The 17,734-nt window shown below is 45.3% G+C and overlaps 2 protein-coding genes across 7 annotated transcripts in view; one reads left to right on the forward strand and one right to left on the reverse strand.

Moving 5' to 3' along the window:
- The first annotated feature begins 1,616 nt into the window (after positions 1–1,616).
- On the forward strand, positions 1,617–4,891 carry LOC129832798 (uncharacterized). Its single transcript, XM_055896799.1, has 3 exons — positions 1,617–1,655; positions 2,766–3,264; positions 3,387–4,891. The coding sequence occupies exons 1-3, from the start codon at positions 1,617–1,619 to the stop codon at positions 4,889–4,891; spliced, it is 2,043 nt and encodes a 680-aa protein (XP_055752774.1).
- Positions 4,892–13,375: 8,484 nt separating this feature from the next.
- LOC129833820 (septin-9-like) overlaps positions 13,376–17,734 on the reverse strand; it is a 147,084-nt gene continuing 142,725 nt past the window's right edge. For all 6 annotated transcript variants that reach the window (XM_055898638.1, XM_055898636.1, XM_055898637.1 and 3 more), the window contains 2 exons: positions 16,196–16,247; positions 13,376–16,003 (listed from right to left, as the gene is read on the reverse strand). In XM_055898638.1, coding sequence (XP_055754613.1) covers positions 15,862–16,003; positions 16,196–16,247 — 194 coding nt within the window. In that variant the 3' untranslated portion in view covers positions 13,376–15,861. The remainder of the gene's footprint in view (positions 16,004–16,195; positions 16,248–17,734) is intronic.

Consider the following 17,734-nt stretch of genomic DNA (forward strand, 5'->3'; position numbering starts at 1 on the left):
AGCCAAATTCACACAACTCTGTCAACATGGGCCAGCATCCCTGTGGAACGCTTTCGACACCCTGCAGAGTCCACACCCTGACGAATTGAGGCTGTTCTGAGGGCAAAGGGGGGGGGGGGGGGGGGTTCTTGATGTTTGTTATTCTCAGTGTATATTATATGATGTACTGCTCCTTATGTATCAGGAGTCTAGTGGGTTAACTATATGGGTCAAATCAATCCTGGAAGGTTTCCTAGAGAGACTCAGGACCAACGCCGACACAAACACACAGCAGGGGGAACTAGAAAAGAAAGACAATTAAACGTGTAGAGGAGAGTAAACAGAGGGCAGAGATAGAGGAGACACAAACATACAGTAATTGAACTCAGAGAGCAGCATTTACCAAGGGACATAACTCTCCTATTCTCCTTTTAATAAACAGCAAGTCTCTGCAGGCTACAGTGGGGCTGCCTTTCTAGTTTAATATCAGGTCGCTAAAGCTGCTTGACAGATCCCAGGAGAGGAAGGAGGGAGGTAGGGAGAGAGAGGAGGAAAGAGGGAGGGATAGAGGGGGGGGGGGGATTCAGAGAGAGAGAGAAAGAGATGGAGAGTCACAGGAGATTGAAAGAAGAGAGCGCAACAGAGCGGCCCATCAGAAAATTCAGTTGAAGATTAAATTAAAGTCCCAGTAAAAAAGTCTTAATCTTCTGAACATTCAGATATCATTAAGGCCTAGAGGGGGCAGCAGAGTTCAGTGCTGTCCCCAATCAATACTTGTATTACCGGAATAATTGAATATACTGGGGTTCCATATCACACCATTTATTACAATAGTGTAGAATGTCATTCCTGACAGACTGTCTCTTTTCATTAGGAGAGGATGCACATGGATGTACCCTGGAAATATACTGAAATAACTGAAAATACACGTCATCAAATCCCATATACTATTTCATTGGGTGGTAGGTCTTTGATTATTCCTCAATAGCTTACCTTTGTGTTCAAGGTGGTCTCTCTGTCCTCAGTGGCTTTGTAGACCCCTGATGGCAGTTCCATAGCCTGCAGATCAGACAGGAGGAGAACTGAAGCAATCAACCAGTTGGTTCCAGAATAATACATTCATAGCATCTCCGCAGGTACGTATCTGTGACTATTTTTAAAAAATATTTTGATTGAAACTTCCTATTTTGATAAAATGTTTTGATTGAAGACTAATACTACTTCCTTGATTAATTTTTAAATGATCCACAATTCAAGCTCAAACAAACATATGACACGTGTAAATTAAGTGTATGCACGTGACAACAAAACACTCACAACCCCTGCTCACTTACTGTAGGCTACAGCACTGTCTCTTTGGCGTTATTGTACTAAAAAGCATTCAAATGTAAATGCTAAATGTTCTGATTGATTCACCCCCAACATCTGCCCGGATACCATATCTCCATGGAGACCATGAGAACACCTTTCCACTCTGTTTGTTTGTCCAATGAGTTTGTTTTCCTGTTTATGCCTGAATGACAGAGGCTATACACGCACCATTACCAGAGTGCTAGAAGAAATGGTGCAACACCACAAAACATAGAACGAAAGGGTTCCATGCAAAGCACCATTATTTCACCAGTGTAGCCGACACAATGTGGCAGTGGAACAGAAGCATGCTCTCTGCTGCTGAGGTAAGAATCACAGTGGAGAAATAACAACACTTCGGGAACAAAGATTGTAAATGGCAGGGAAAGGATGATGGTGTGAGAATGGTGTGTGTGTGGTGGGAATATGAGCAGGTAAGCGTGTGTGTGTGTGTGTGTGTGTGTGTGTGTGTGTGTGTGTCAGTGGAGGCTCCGCGGAAGAGGAAGGGGAAGACCATCCTACTCAGTGAATACAAATAAAATTTAAAAAATGTACATTAAAAATCATTTTTAGATAGAACTATACAAAAAATATACACATCACCGAATACCTGATTAAAACACACTGTTTTACAAAGGTCTACAGTAGCTTCAACAGAACGCTCTTCGGTAGCACTATGGTGTAGCCGGAGGACAGCTAGTTTCCGTCCTCCTCGTGCTCCTCACCTCCTTCCAATAACCTACAAGGTAATTAAGACAACTTCCAGAGGACGTCCTCCAACCAATCAAAGCTTTTGCAGTATGAACTTACATGTGGTCCATCCAATCAAAGGATCAGAGAATTAACCTAGTACTAAGCATGTGCGATTTAGAATGTGGTTCAGATTCATAGACATCACCCCGTCCCCAATCCCTCTTTACAATCATCTGAGAGTCATGCTTGAGTAGCACACAGCCAGATGACTGCTTTCAAATAAACCAGACCTGATTGAGTACATCAAGCCATTTTAAAATCCTTCTCAATCTGACTGGCGGCCGCTGCAGGGTATGAGAAGAGGGTTCAGGAGTGTGTGTTTGTGTGTGTGGTGAGGGTGTGCAGAAATATGACTGTGCCTCGTTGCAACACCTGGAGTCCATGTCTATAAGGCCTGGGCATTATTCAAAATCCCCTTTTCTCTAATCTCTGATAGGATTTACAATCTGTCAAGATTCTCCATGTGGAAAACACCAGCCTAGCATCCATGTCCCCTTTAAAGAAACACGAGTAGATTTTCCTCATGGAGTCACAGATAGGATCTACAGCTCAACATTAAATTCACTGTGCAGGAAACACACATATGCAGGCAGGTAGGCACTCACACAGACACACACACAGACACACACACAGACACAAACACACAGTGCTTGGCTCTGTGACAAGGCTCCCTCCCTCTCCAGCCCCCCAGGGGTACACCCACCCATACACCACAGCATGAAGACCCACCTGGAGAGTACGACCCCCGTCACACTCCTCCATCACCCACCTGGAGAGTACGACCCCCGTCACACTCCTCCATCACCCACCTGGAGAGTACGACCCCCGTCACACTCCTCCATCACCCACCTGGAGAGTACGACCCCCCGTCACACTCCTCCATCACCCACCTGGAGAGTACTACACCCGTCACACTTCCCCATCACCCACCTGGAGAGTACGACCCCCCGTCACACTTCCCCATCACCCACCTGGAGAGTACTACACCCCGTCACACTCCTCCATCACCCACATGGAGAGTACGACCCCCCGTCACACTTCCCCATCACCCACCTGGAGAGTACTACACCCTGTCACACTCCTTCATCACCCACCTGGAGAGTACTACACCCGTCACACTTCCCCATCACCCACCTGGAGAGTACGACCCTCCGTCACACTCCTCCATCACCCACCTGGAGAGTACTACACCCTGTCACACTCCTCCATCACCCACCTGGAGAGTACTACACCCTGTCACACTTCCCCATCACCCACCTGGAGAGTAATACACCCTGTCACACTCCTCCATCACCCACATGGAGAGTACGACCCCCCGTCACACTCCTCCATCACCCACCTGGAGAGTACGACCCCCGTCACACTCCTCCATCACCCACCTGGAGAGTACTACACCCGTCACACTTCCCCATCACCCACCTGGAGAGTACTACACCCGTCACACTTCCCCATCACCCACCTGGAGAATACTACACCCCGTCACACTTCCCCATCACCCACCTGGAGAGTACTACACCCCGTCACACTTCCCCATCACCCACCTGGAGAGTACTACACCCCGTCACACTTCCCCATCACCCACCTGGAGAGTACTACACCCTGTCACACTCCTCCATCACCCACCTGGAGAGTACTACACCCTGTCACACTTCCCCATCACCCACCTGGAGAGTACTACACCCTGTCACACTTCCCCATCACCCACCTGGAGAGTACTACACACTGTCACACTCCTCCATCACCCACATGGAGAGTACGACCCCCCGTCACACTCCTCCATCACCCACATGGAGAGTACGACCCCCCGTCACACTCCTCCATATGGAGAGTACGACCCCCCGTCACACTCCTCCATCACCCACCTGGAGAGTACGACCCTCCGTCACACTCCTCCATATGGAGAGTACGACCCCCCGTCACACTCCTCCATCACCCACCTGGAGAGTACGACCCTCCGTCACACTCCTCCATATGGAGAGTACGACCCCCCGTCACACTCCTCCATCACCCACCTGGAGAGTACTACACCCTGTCACACTCCTCCATCACCCACCTGGAGAGTACGACCCCTGTCACACTCCTCCATCACCCACCTGGAGAGTACTACACCCTGTCACACTCCTCCATCACCCACCTGGAGAGTACGACCGCTGTCACACTTCCCCATCACCCACCTGGAGAGTACTACACCCCGTCACACTTCCCCATCACCCACCTGGAGAGTACTACACCCTGTCACACTCCTCCATCACCCACCTGGAGAGTACTACACCCTGTCACACTTCCCCATCACCCACCTGGAGAGTACTACACCCTGTCACACTTCCCCATCACCCACCTGGAGAGTACTACACACTGTCACACTCCTCCATCACCCACATGGAGAGTACGACCCCCCGTCACACTCCTCCATCACCCACCTGGAGAGTACTACACCCTGTCACACTCCTCCATCACCCACCTGGAGAGTACGACCCCTGTCACACTCCTCCATCACCCACCTGGAGAGTACTACACCCTGTCACACTCCTCCATCACCCACCTGGAGAGTACGACCGCTGTCACACTTCCCCATCACCCACCTGGAGAGTACGACCCCCCGTCACACTCCTCCATCACCCACCTGGAGAGTACGACCCCTGTTACACTCCTCCATCACCCACCTGGAGAGTACTACACCCTGTCACACTCCTCCATCACCCACCTGGAGAGTACTACACCCTGTCACACTCCTCCATCACCCACCTGGAGAGTACGACCACCCCGTCACACTTCCCCATCCCTCAGTGACCTGAGGGTGCCAGCGTAGTGCAGTATTTCGCAAACCAACCGGTCCTTAGGACCCCCAGCCGTACCACATACTGCATTGATCTGTTTGCGTAATTATTTCCATGTTTGATATGACAAGGAGTTGATAGCACAAACAGGGACAGGGCTACATTGATCTATTCCATTTCCAAAACCAGCACGCCTGATTAAATTAGTTGTGATTAGTGGGGAAAAACCCTGCCTCAATGGCACAAGCAGGGGAGAACAGACTGTCCGCTTGCATTGAGGATTTCAAGTGAAAGGCTGACCGCAGTATTGCAGGCATTGTTTCCAGTAAACAAGATCCCCCATTATACGGAATAGGTAATTAGCGATCTTCAGGGTCAATATTCGTGGATATATATATTTTTCTCAAACACAGCCATGGTATCAATAATTGCTTCCCTTTCACCAGATGTATGTCCTTGAACCGACTACTTTAAAGTCACACACATATGAAGTTATAAGGATAAATGAGTTGCTAATGGCAGCCTGCAATACCGCTGTCGGCAATTCAATTTGAGATACTCAGTGAGAGAGGGCAGCACTGAGCTAGCCTGCAACGTCACTTCCTAGAGTAGCTCAAACTGTGCATGCAATGTTTCCAAAAACTCCATGTAGCAAGACTCCTTCATGTTGCAAGATGGCAACACAATGAAATGACACTTCCTGATCATCAAATGCGCAACTGAGCATTTTCATAGGAAACAATGGGGTGATGTCATCGATGGCTTTTTCAAAGTTTATGGCACAAACCCTAAGGTAAAACAAGTCAAATATACAATGTTCACCATCCTACATGTTTCTGCAAACTGTACTTTCACACACCCATATATGCATGATTAAACACACATATACACACATAACATTACTACAGACACACACACACACCGTCTCCCTCCCCATCGTCCCCCTAAAGGCGGAGTCTCTGATTGGTTTAATTACTCACAGTGATCAGCCTGATGAGAAACCATCACAACGGGGAGAACGAAAAACACCTCTCTTTCTCTCTCTGTGTTTACAGTAACTGTGTCTACAGTATCTCTTTCCTTCCTTTCTAGATTTCTGCTTCTCTTTCTCACAACAGTCTCTCTCTCTAGCTCCAGTGCTTTGTGATAACTGGTGTGCCCGCACGATGTAAAAGCATCACTCTCTCTCAGCCTCCCTCCTCCGTGACCATACAGACTGGCATTGTTCTATCCCCCTGAAGGAGTACCCCTCGCCCCAAAAGTGACCCTGTACGACCTCCGTTATCACCCCAAATTCCCCCCCATTCTTTTCTTCTCCTAAACAGAGATCACCAACCGCTGATCGACAAACTTCTATCCTGCGCCAAATCTCTTCCTGTGAACACATCCATCCCTCTATCCCTGTTTCCGATCTAATTGACTTTACAGACATCTTTTAATGAACAGAGGACCTGATTTGCATAAGTCTGGGTTCATTTGCATACAGCCAGGGGAGATTTGCATATGGCTGTAGCGCCCCTCCCCTTACATGTCTAAATACCTGACACAGAGCCAGGAGCAGCGAGGAATCTGACGTCAGAGGCTAGAGGGAGAGAGGGAGAAAGGAGACGGCAGGGAAGGAGGGAGAAAGATGGGGAGGGGGGAAGAAAGGATGGAGTTAAGGTGGCTGAACAACAGCTAAACAATAGGGAGGAGAAGAAGCAGATGGTAGAGGAGGAGCTGGAGACAAATGGGTGACAAACACCATGAGATGGGGGCGTACACACACAAACATGTACACACACACACAAACACGGCGAGTGTACAACTGGCACATAATACCTGCACAGATTTCGCCATCAAACGCTAATTAACAGCGATAACAGGATAAAGAGATACATGCTAAATATTCGTACTCATCCTACAAACAGTCACTCATTGGAAACACATGGGCTCTACGCAGATGAGCTGGGCGGGATCGGTAAATGAGACGCAGTAACCTAACAAAACGCGGTAACGAGATGCAGTAGACTAACAAGATCCAGTAACGAGATGCAGTAACCTAATGAGATGCAGTAATGAGACCCACAGACTAACGAGATGCAGTAACGAGATGCATGTATGGTAACCACGTTTGACTCCGTTCCATTGATTCCATTCCAGCCATTAAATTGAGCCCGTCCTCATATAGCTCCCACCACCAGCCTCCTCTTACATTTAGTGTAACTACATATCAACCACTGATGCTACAGTAAATAGGCTCTATATAGGGAAGTGCACTAGGGAATAGTGTTGATTTATCAAATGGTTTGTTTCATCTTGATAGACACATTCTGATCAGTCACAGGAGCCAGTCTGACCAATGACATTGAGAAATGGCACCCTATTCCCTATGAAGTGCACTACTTTTGACAACCAGTGCCCACTAAGAGGTGCCAGTCTGACCAATGACATTGAGAAATGGCACCCTATTCATTATGTGCACTACTTTTGTCTCTGCCCACTGTAATTCAGTTAATGAACCCCCCCCCCCCCCCCCCCCCCGAAGCGTGACTGAGTCAGCCATTTTTTACTGTGCTGCACCTGCAATGTAATCTGGCATCACTTTGTGAAAGCTGTTAAAGTAGTGTGGCGAGGCATGTACAGTTGAAGTTGTAAATTTACATACACCTTAGCCAAATACATTTAAACTCAGTTTTTCATAATTCCTGACAATTAATCCTAGTAAAAATTCCCTGTTTTAGGTCAGTTAGGATTAACACTTAATTTTAAGAATGTGAAATGTCAGAATAATAGTAGAGAGAGTGATATATTTCAGCTTTTATTTCTTTCATCACATTCCCAGTGGGTCAGAAGTTTACATACACTCAATTAGTATTTGGTAGCATTGCCTTTAAAAATTGTTTCACTTGGGTCAAACGTTTCAGGTAGCCTTCCACAAGCTTCCCACAATAAGTTGGGTGAATTTTGGCCCATTCCTCCTGACAGAGCTGGTGTAACTCAGTCAGGTTTGTAGGCCTCCTTGCTCGCACACGCTTTTTCAGTTCTGCCCACACATTTTCTATAGGATTGAGGTCAGGGCTTTGTGATGGCCACCCCAATACCTTGACTTTGTTGTCCTTAAGCCATTTTGCCACAACTTTGGAAGTATGCTTGGGGTCATTGTCCATTAGAAAGACTCATTTGACCCATTAGAAAGACTCATTTGCGACCAAGCTTTAACTTCCTGACTGATGTTTTGAGATGATGAGATCCGGGTCCCGTGTGGCTCAGTTGGTAGAGCATGGCGCTTGCAACGCCAGGGTTGTGGGTTCATTCCCCACGGGGGAACCAGGATGAATATGTATGAACTTTCCAATTTGTAAGTCGCTCTGGATAAGAGCGTCTGCTAAATGACTTAAATGTAAATGTAAATGTTGCTTCAATATATTCACATAATTTTCCTGCCTCATGATGCCATCTATTTTGTGAAGTGCACCAGTCCCTCCTGCAGCAAAGCACCCCACAACATGATGCTGCCACCCCTGTGCTTCACGGTTGGGATGGTGTTCTTCGGCTGGCAAGCCTCCACCTTTTTCCTCCAAACACAACGATGGTCATTATGACAAAACAGTTCTATTTTTGTTTCATCAGACCAGAGGACATTTCTCCAAAAAGTACGATCTTTGTCCCCATGTGCAGTTCCAAACCGTAGTCTGGCTTTTTTTATGGCAGTTTTGGAGCAGTGGCTTCTTCCTTGCTGAGCGGCCTTTCAGGTTATGCCGATATAGGACTCGTTTTACTGTGGATATAGATACTTTTGTACCTGTTTCCTCCAGCATCTTCACATGGTGCTTTGCTGTTGTTCTGGGATTGATTTGCACTTTTCGCACCAAAGTACGTTCATCTCTACGCGTCTCCTTCCTGAGCAGTATGACGGCTGTGTGGTCCCATGGTGTTTATACTTGCATACTATTGTTTGTACAGATGAACGTGGTAGCTTCTGGCGTTTGGAATTTCTCCCAAGGATGAACCAGACTTGTGGAGTTCTACAATTTTTTTTCTGAGGTCTTGGCTGATTTCTTTTGATTTTCCCATGATGTCAAGAGGCACTGAGTTTGAAGGTAGGCCTTGAAATACATCCACAGGTACACCTCCAATTGACTCAAATGATGTCAATTTGCCTATCAGAAGCTTCTAAAGCCATGACATAATTTTCTGAAATTGTCCAAGCTGTTAAAATGCACAGTCAACTTAGTGTATGTACACTTCTCACCCACTGGAATTGTGATACAGTGAATTATAGGTGAAATAATCTGCCTGTAAACAATTGTTGGAAAAATGACTTGTGTCATGCACAAAGTAGATGTCCTAACTGACTTGCCAAAACTAGTTTGTTAACAAGAAATTTGTGGAGTGGTTGAAAAACTAGTTTTAAATGACTCCAACCTAAGTGTATGTAAACTTCCAACTTCAACTGTACACAGCTGGCATGGTCTGTAACTAACATGCAGCACTGACACATTGTCATACTGCTCTAACTAACCCATTATGCTGACTGCACCTATTCGATACACACAGATATTCACACACCAACCGTACTCACACTCTTCCCAGGCACGTGAACCACATTCTGACCAGTAACCATTTTGACCAGTAACCAAGACAGACAGTCGTGCTGTTTAGGTTGCAAAATAGTTGGTTAGAGATTTTCGATGTACTGATTTCATGGCACATTGTTTATGAATTGACACACAAAATGACACTGGATTCAAAACGTAGAGTTTTTTTAATTTGAATTATTATACAAAATTCTTGCAACCAATAGAAGGTTATATAAACTCGCAAAAAAATAAATGTCCCTTTTTCAGGACCCTGTCTTTCAAAGATAATTCGTAAAAATCAAAATAACTTCACAGATCTTCATTGTAAAGGGTTTAAACACTGTTTCCCATGCTTGTTCAATGAACCATAAACAATTAATGAACATGCACCTGTGGAACGGTCGTTAAGACACTAACAGCTTACAGACGGAAGGCAATTAAGGTCGCAGTTAGCCCGAGTTACACCAGGAACTCACAATCCCTCCATCAGTGCTCTGACTGTCCGCAATAGGCTGAGAGAGGCTGGACTGAGGGCTTGTAGGCTTGTTGTAAGGCAGGTCCTCACCAGACATCACTGGCAACCACGTTGCCTATGGGCACAAACCCACTGTTGCTGGACCAGATAGGACTGGCAAAAAGTGCTCTTCTCTGACTAGTCGCGGTTTTGTCTCACCAGGGGTGATGGTCGGATTCGCGTTTATCGTCGAAGGAATGAGCATTACGCCGAGGCCTGTACTCTGGAGCGGGATCGATTTGGAGGTGGAGGGTCCGTCATGGTCTGGGCCGGTGTGTCACAGCATCGTCGGACTGAGCTTGTTGTCATTACAGGCAGTCTCAACGCCGTGCATAACAGGGAAGACATCCTCCTCCCTCATATGGTACCCTTCTTGCAGGCTCATCTGACATGACCCTCCAGCATGACAATGCCACCAGCTATACTGCTCGTTCTGTGCGTGATTTCCTGCAAGACAGGAATGTCAGTGTTCTGCCATGGCCAGCGAAGAGCCCGGATCGCAATCCCATTGAGCACGTTTGGGACCTGTTGGATCGGAGGGTGTAGGCTAGGGCCATTCCCCCCAGAAATGTCCGGGAACTTGCAGGTGCCTTGGTGGAAGAGTGGGGTAACTGCAGGAGATGCACTGCAGTACTTAATGCAGCTGGTGGCCACACCAGATACTGACTGTTACTTTTGATTTTGACCCCCCCTTTGTTCAGGGACACATTATTCCATTTCTGTTAGTCACATGTCTGTGGAATTTGTTCAGTTTATGTCTCAGTTGTTGAATCTTGTTGTATTCATACAAATATTTACACATATTAAGTTTGCTGAAAATAAATGCAGTTGACAGTGAGAGGACGTTTCTTTTTTTGCTGAGTTTATATGAGGGATACAACCATCCCAGCTCTGCAGATTTTGCTGTGAAGAGACAGAATCAGTAGCTCACTTGTTTTGGTACTGTCCATATGTAGATTGTTTTTGGTCACAGGTTCAGGAATGGCTGAAAAATCACAACATTTACCTCGAGCCAACTCTGCAAATAGCATTGCTGGGTGATCTGAAAAGTCATAGTCAATCCACCAATAATGCTCTGAGAAAGGGTGTTTTTCTTTCATTTACAATCTGTATAAACTATGAGAATAGAAAGGTTCAGAACTTTTGTGAAACATCACAGCACAGTGGAAATATATATGGCAGCTAGAAATCCAAACTGGATGTTCTTCAGAGACAGATGGGAGGGGTTGATGGGAGCTGAACGGTGGGACTAAAAACAAACAGAAGATAACTAATGTCAAATATACTGTGTCCGTAAAACTAATATAATATGTATAAGCTGGAATTAAAAGCCTAAGTATTGTTGTCCATTAGTTTACTCCAATTAGGTGAGGGTGGTAGGGTTAGGGGAAAATAATATACATGGGGGATTGGAAATGATGCAGATAATTACATTGATAGAACCCACAATCTATCTGTAATATTAAAGCTGATCTACCCCCTAAAAAAAAGACAGAGTTCCTGTTTACTTTAGAAGTCTCTGAGGGACGGCTCATTCATTAGATATTACACAGACACACAGCTTCATTAGTTAGTACACACACACACACAGCTTCACTAGAGAGCACACAGACACACAGCTTCATTAGTTAGTACATACACAGCTTCACTAGAGAACACACAGACACACAGCTTCATTAGTTAGTACACACACAGCTTCACTAGAGAACACACAGACACAGGTTCACGAGAGCACACAGACACACAGCTTCATTAGTTAGTAAACACACGTACAGCTTCATTAGTTAGTAAACACACACAGATTCATTAGAGAACACACAGACACACAGCTTCATTAGTTAGTAAACACACACAGCTTCACTAGAGCACACAAACACACAGCTTCATTAGACAGCACAGACACACAGCTTCATTAGTTAGTAAACACACACAGATTCATTAGAGAACACACAGCTTAATTATTTAGTAAACACACACAGCTTCACTAGAACACACAAACACACAGCTTCATTAGACAGCAGACACACAGCTTCACTAGAGAACACACAGCTTCATTAGACAGCACAGACACACTTGCTTCATTAGTAAGCCCACAGAAACACAGCTTCATTAGTTAGTACACACACAGCTTAATTAGTTAGTACACACACATAGCTTAATTAGTTAGTACACAGACACACGGCTTCATTGGATAGCACAGACACAGCTTCATTAGATAGTATATACAGACACACTTGCTTCATTAATGAAGGTCATTTCTCATTAGACCTGGGCTGCACAACGCTGGACGTCTGCCAAGAAGACCAGTGAAGGATGAGGCAGACGAGGAGGGAAGGTTGGTGAAGGATTGCAGCTGCTCTACCCCTCTCCCTTTCACTTTATTTCTTGCTCTCTTTGCTCGTTTGCTGTTTAGGGAGAGTTTTCAGACAGGGGTGTGTGAGTACAATAATGTATGTGGGGGTCTGGATCTTAACCTAGTGTCGGTTGGGGGTGGCCGGGCGAGGTTTGCGATGGTCGCGGGCAACGGGTACTGGCATGTTGCATCTGTCTGCTAATGCCAAGGGGAGGCGCCATTTTGAATACGAAATCTCCCCTTTGAAGACTGGGGGAAAGAGGGGGAATTGCACTCACTCTCTCGTGCACACACACAATCAAATATACATATAGTGATGGAACCATGTGTTTTTTGTCTCGGAAGTAGGAGATATTTACCTTGTAAACCTGGAGGAAAATAAATGTTTAGGCCTATGGGTTAACATGATTTACATCCTATATATGTTCAACTAACACCACTGTGAAACACAACCCCAGTGTAGCAGCACGGTTCACCAGCTCTCATTAGAAAGTGGGATAAATTGTGGGTGAGTTGCTGAGGGATTAGTACCTGTTACCTCTGTCCCTCTGCAGCCACTAACACGCTAGACATTCCTTTTCTGTCAATTCCATTAGCATCTCCTCTTAGCCTCACAGACCCGATGTCTGCAGCTCCTCTACAGATCGATCCGGGGGATGGCTTGTCAATAACGCTGGGCCACTCAGTAACTGTGGGCCCTTCATTGGCTCCTTCATTTCACTGTGGGTAACATGCACTCTCAGGACTTCTGGTAATTAGTGTAAATGCATTTCAGCCGTGCAACACGAGGCAGCGATATCGATTACTACTTGCTAATCAGGAACAGGCTAATGACTTGGCAATTAAAAGGCTCCTATGTGTGACTTAAATCTGCAGCTAGATGGTATTAGATCAGTAATGCAGTCAATAGTTCTATACGAATTTTCATATGAACAACTTACCAGTTTCATCAAGTTTAAAAATCTAACTTTTTCTAACATGTTTAAGAGCATAAAAATATATACAAATCTTATAAAGTATGCAAAACATATAAAGGTCTAATTTAACGACGTAACAGTTGGAAAAGAAGGAGAAATTGACAAGGAAATGACTATATACAACTTTCATCTTTATTTCTTGAAAATAACACGATATCAAAAGGTAAATTCTGTTATTATTAATACCAGTACAAAAATGTATCTGACAATGAATATACAGGACAGAGCATGACGACGATGATGTTTGGAAGTTGAGGATTATAGTTTGAAACTGAAACACATAAAACCTTTAAACACCACATATTACTGTTACTGGTTGATATCCAAGAAACGGAAGAAGAGAACAAGAGAAAAGAAAGTGGGAGAAAGAGAGAGAACTAAGAGTATAAGGAGGACTTTAGTTTCAGGGTGCACAGTCTGATATAAAGAGACTTGATAACAATGAAATGTCTTCTGCTGTGGTGATTGGCACCAGCTAGCACATCAGTAATAGGACCAAGAGTTGTCCAGAGCATTTGGCCTGACCAGGAAAAACTCAGGTCCCTGGTTATAGGCTATGGAGAATGATCCTGGTCAGGTCACATGGTCTGGAAAAACTCAGGGCCTTAATTGTGACTGTTGTCCTTCCAGTTTAAAAGCATGTGCTAGCGGACAGTCTCCAATAAATAAGAAGGCAATAGTGTTGTCCAAGGCACAGAGACATGGCACATAGCTAGGACCAGGAGTTTTTCCTTAACACTTGACTTGGGCAGTAGACACTGATTAAGTGTTCTCGGCTCAGGACAACTACCATGTGTGGATGAGTGAGTGGGTGGTACACTTTTTATCATTCTAATGTGCATAAATACTATTTATTTTAAATCACTCTTTAAACATCTGTATATAAAAAAACACCCCAAAATGACATCTCTTATTTGGAATTAAAAAGGCACTGAGGGCATTTTGAAATCTATTTTCTGACAGTAATACCTGTACGACCTGTACGACGACGCAGCCATGTAAAAATAACAATTACCACAAAAGGATGACGGATATGTATCGCTGTAATGTCATCAGCCCAAGGCTTAAAGCACTGGCTCCTCAATGATAACAGAAACAACAGGAGAGTGTTCCCCTCACTCTGCATCATACACGTGTAGGACCAGGAGTTTCCTGACCATGTGACTTTACCAGGAAAAACTCATGGTCCTAGTTACAGCCTAGAAATACGAATCAGAGAAGACCCTAGTTACAGCCTATAAATACGACTCAAAGAAGACCCTAGTTACAGCCTATAACGACGATTCAGAGAAGACCCTAGTTAGTTTATAACTACGACTCAGAGAAGACCCTAGTTACAGCCTATAACGACGATTCAGAGAAGACCCTAGTTAGTTTATAACTACGACTCAGAGAAGACCCTAGTTACAGCCTATAAATACGACTCAGAGAAGACCCTAGTTACAGCCTATAACGACGATTCAGAGAAGACCCTAGTTACAGTCTATAACTACGACTCTGAGAACGTCCTAGTTACAGGCTTTTACAAGGGATCAAGGTTTTTTCTGGTCAGTTCAAGTTATGGGGAAAAACTTCTGGCCCTACAGACGTGTCGACGATGTCCACTAGACTCAAAACCTCCAGTCCACCCCCGACATTATGTAACCCTGACCATTCCAACAGCATTATCAACTTCCATCACAATTAAACACTCCCCATTCACCATCTTCAACTGACCCCTCTCGGACATCATCAAACAGAACTCTGACAAATTAATCAACTGCCATAGAATGAATAGATTTTATTTATATGTGTCATACTTCTAAATACTTAGCTGAGTATCTGTCCTGTGCCTCTGCTGCTGTCGCGATGGATCCTGTACCACAGTTCTGGGGCCGAGTGTAGAAAGCGTCTCAGAGTAGGAGTGCTGATCTAGGCTCAGGTCTCTCTGTCCATGTCATCTTTTATCTAAAAGGCAAAACTGATCCCAAATCAGCACTCCTACTCAGAATCCAGTCCCTCAAGGCTAAACTACTCCCTCTCAAAGGGAACAGAAATAAACGTTGTAGAACCTTCAGATAGCAGGTCAAATTAACAATGAACGAAGGATGTATTACAGGGGCTATATAAAAATGGATGAGAAATCAATATTTTACCCGAACAAAAGTTTGAGGGCACTTCTGTCACTGCTTGTATGTAATGGGCCTGATATCACAGTGCTATTTTGTTAACCAACCTGACAGACGAGGGACCTAAAGAACGACAGAATAACTGAAAACACACAGATTAAGGTTGCAGTACATTAATAGTGTTTACTTAGCCTGGTTAAACCTGAATGAATGCAAGTGATAGCTAGCATTTACCCCCCCCCCCCTTCATGTAGACGTTAGTCAGAGAGACCAGGTTATCAGAGGGGCAATGCATTGGCATCAACAGTCCATTCTATATGTCTGTATTTGGCCACTTGGGGGCGCTAAGACTACGCTCCTCAGTCCCCCCAGTGTGTGTTTACTCCCTTCTGTAGAAGGGTTTGGCATTGAGAGTGAGTGGAGGGGAGAGAGGGATGGAAGGATAACGGGATGGAAGTGAGGGCTCATGGGACACGGTGGGCAGGGCTCTACATCTCATGGGAGGTCATGTGGTGTTGGGGGAGGCCGTTGGCATGGGCGACGGCAGTGTTGTTTTCGTTGAGGCGGCGGACGCGGTACACCTCATAGTGGATGCTGCTGGTGATGTCCTTGATGTTCTCCATGTGGGTCCTGACAGGGGAGAGATGGGGCGAGTTAGACATCAGCTGAGGTCAATATAAGGGGATGTAATGATAAATGACACACAGACTGATTTACAGACATAAACATACACACACAGACTGACAAAGACACATTGTTCAGAAACACATTATCATACAACACACACATTCACATACAACACACACACACGTAGATATTTACCTAATCAGTAGATCCCGCAAATAGGCAAACTCACAATGAGCAATGTTCTCAACTGCAGAGAGGAGAGAGAAGACACATGGTAAGCGCCTCACAAGGTCAAATCAGACACCAACACACACTGATGCAGTTCTCCACTACATAGAACTAGTGAAAACAGTGGAGAGAGAGAGAGAACTAGTGAAAACAGTGGAGAGAGAGAGAGAACTAGTGAAAACAGTGGAGAGAGAGAGAGAGAGAGAGAGAGAGAGAGAGAGAGAGAGAGAGAGAGAGAGAGAGAGAGAGAGAGAGAGAGAGAGAGAGAGAGAGAGAGAGAGAGAGAGAGAGAGAGAGAGAGAGAGAGAGAGAGAGAGAGAGAGAGAGAGAGAGAGAGAGAGAGAGAGAGAGAGAGCGAGAGAGAGAGAGTTAATGCTGACGGCTGAACAAATTCTGTGTCTAACAAGACAGTCAGACGCCGCCGGCCACTGGATGATGCGTGTCTGAATGATAGATAATATCACAGGACTATAGACCAACATCAGAACCTGCCACTGCAGACACGCTAGGCTTCCTTTGCAGGAAATGAAGGGTTCCTTTAGGGAGGTTTTAATAGAAGTAGAGAAGTAGACACCTGTCTCAGTCTGATGGTGATGTAATTAAATGCATGGTTGAAATTAGATCATCTGAAGTGTGTGATGGTGACATTTTAAAATGGTTTGCTGGTCGTGATGCTGGAAATCACACCTACTACTGAGAGAGACAAGAGAACATCTATGGTTCTAGCAGTATCTGTACATATGCCAATAACAGCCCCCAGACAACACTCCCACTGAGTTTTAGGATTAGGGATGTATCTAGTTGTTGACCCCTGGCTCAGACCGATGCTAACTAGGTAACCAGGGGTGTGTGAGTGGAGCACAGTGGAACCCCTCAGACAACACGCCACCAATCCAATGAGTGGCACTTTCAGTGGGGACGGATAGATCTGTACTGTAGCCTCCCCTCCACCCCTCTGTCACTATGAGACCAGAGGCCTGTACACACTGCAGCCTCCCCTTCACCCCTCTGTCACTATGAGACCAGACACTGCAGCCTCTGTAGAGAGGTGTTACATGCTCTGCCTCCCTTTTCCACACAGACACATTGTAGAGCGGTATTCTCAGCCAGCTGTATGACACAGTCTATATCTCTGTCTGTCTGGGGACGAGTGAAATCATCTGAGGACTACTCCTCCCCAAAACTTCATTTGTAAATCGGGAGGTGCGGGAACAAAAAGTGAGAGTGAGAGGGGGGTGACCTGGGAAGCTCTGAGGTATCGGAACACACAATATATATTTTTGTAACCTTTATTATAAAGCATTGAATGCATATAATGGTATTGCATCTTCGTCGTGGCATAGAGCAGTATAGTAGATGCACGTACAGAAGTTTCAAACAGGGAAAATGTTGAGTAGCCTCAGGTCTGGGAAAAATATGGCCTTTTATAAACATATTTCATGCAATTCTATGTCATTCTACATAACTGGAGACTGTCAGAATCTTTTTTAATATCGCACAAATGAT

Source organism: Salvelinus fontinalis, chromosome 34 (assembly GCF_029448725.1).
Source record: "Salvelinus fontinalis isolate EN_2023a chromosome 34, ASM2944872v1, whole genome shotgun sequence".
NCBI lineage: Eukaryota > Metazoa > Chordata > Actinopteri > Salmoniformes > Salmonidae > Salvelinus > Salvelinus fontinalis.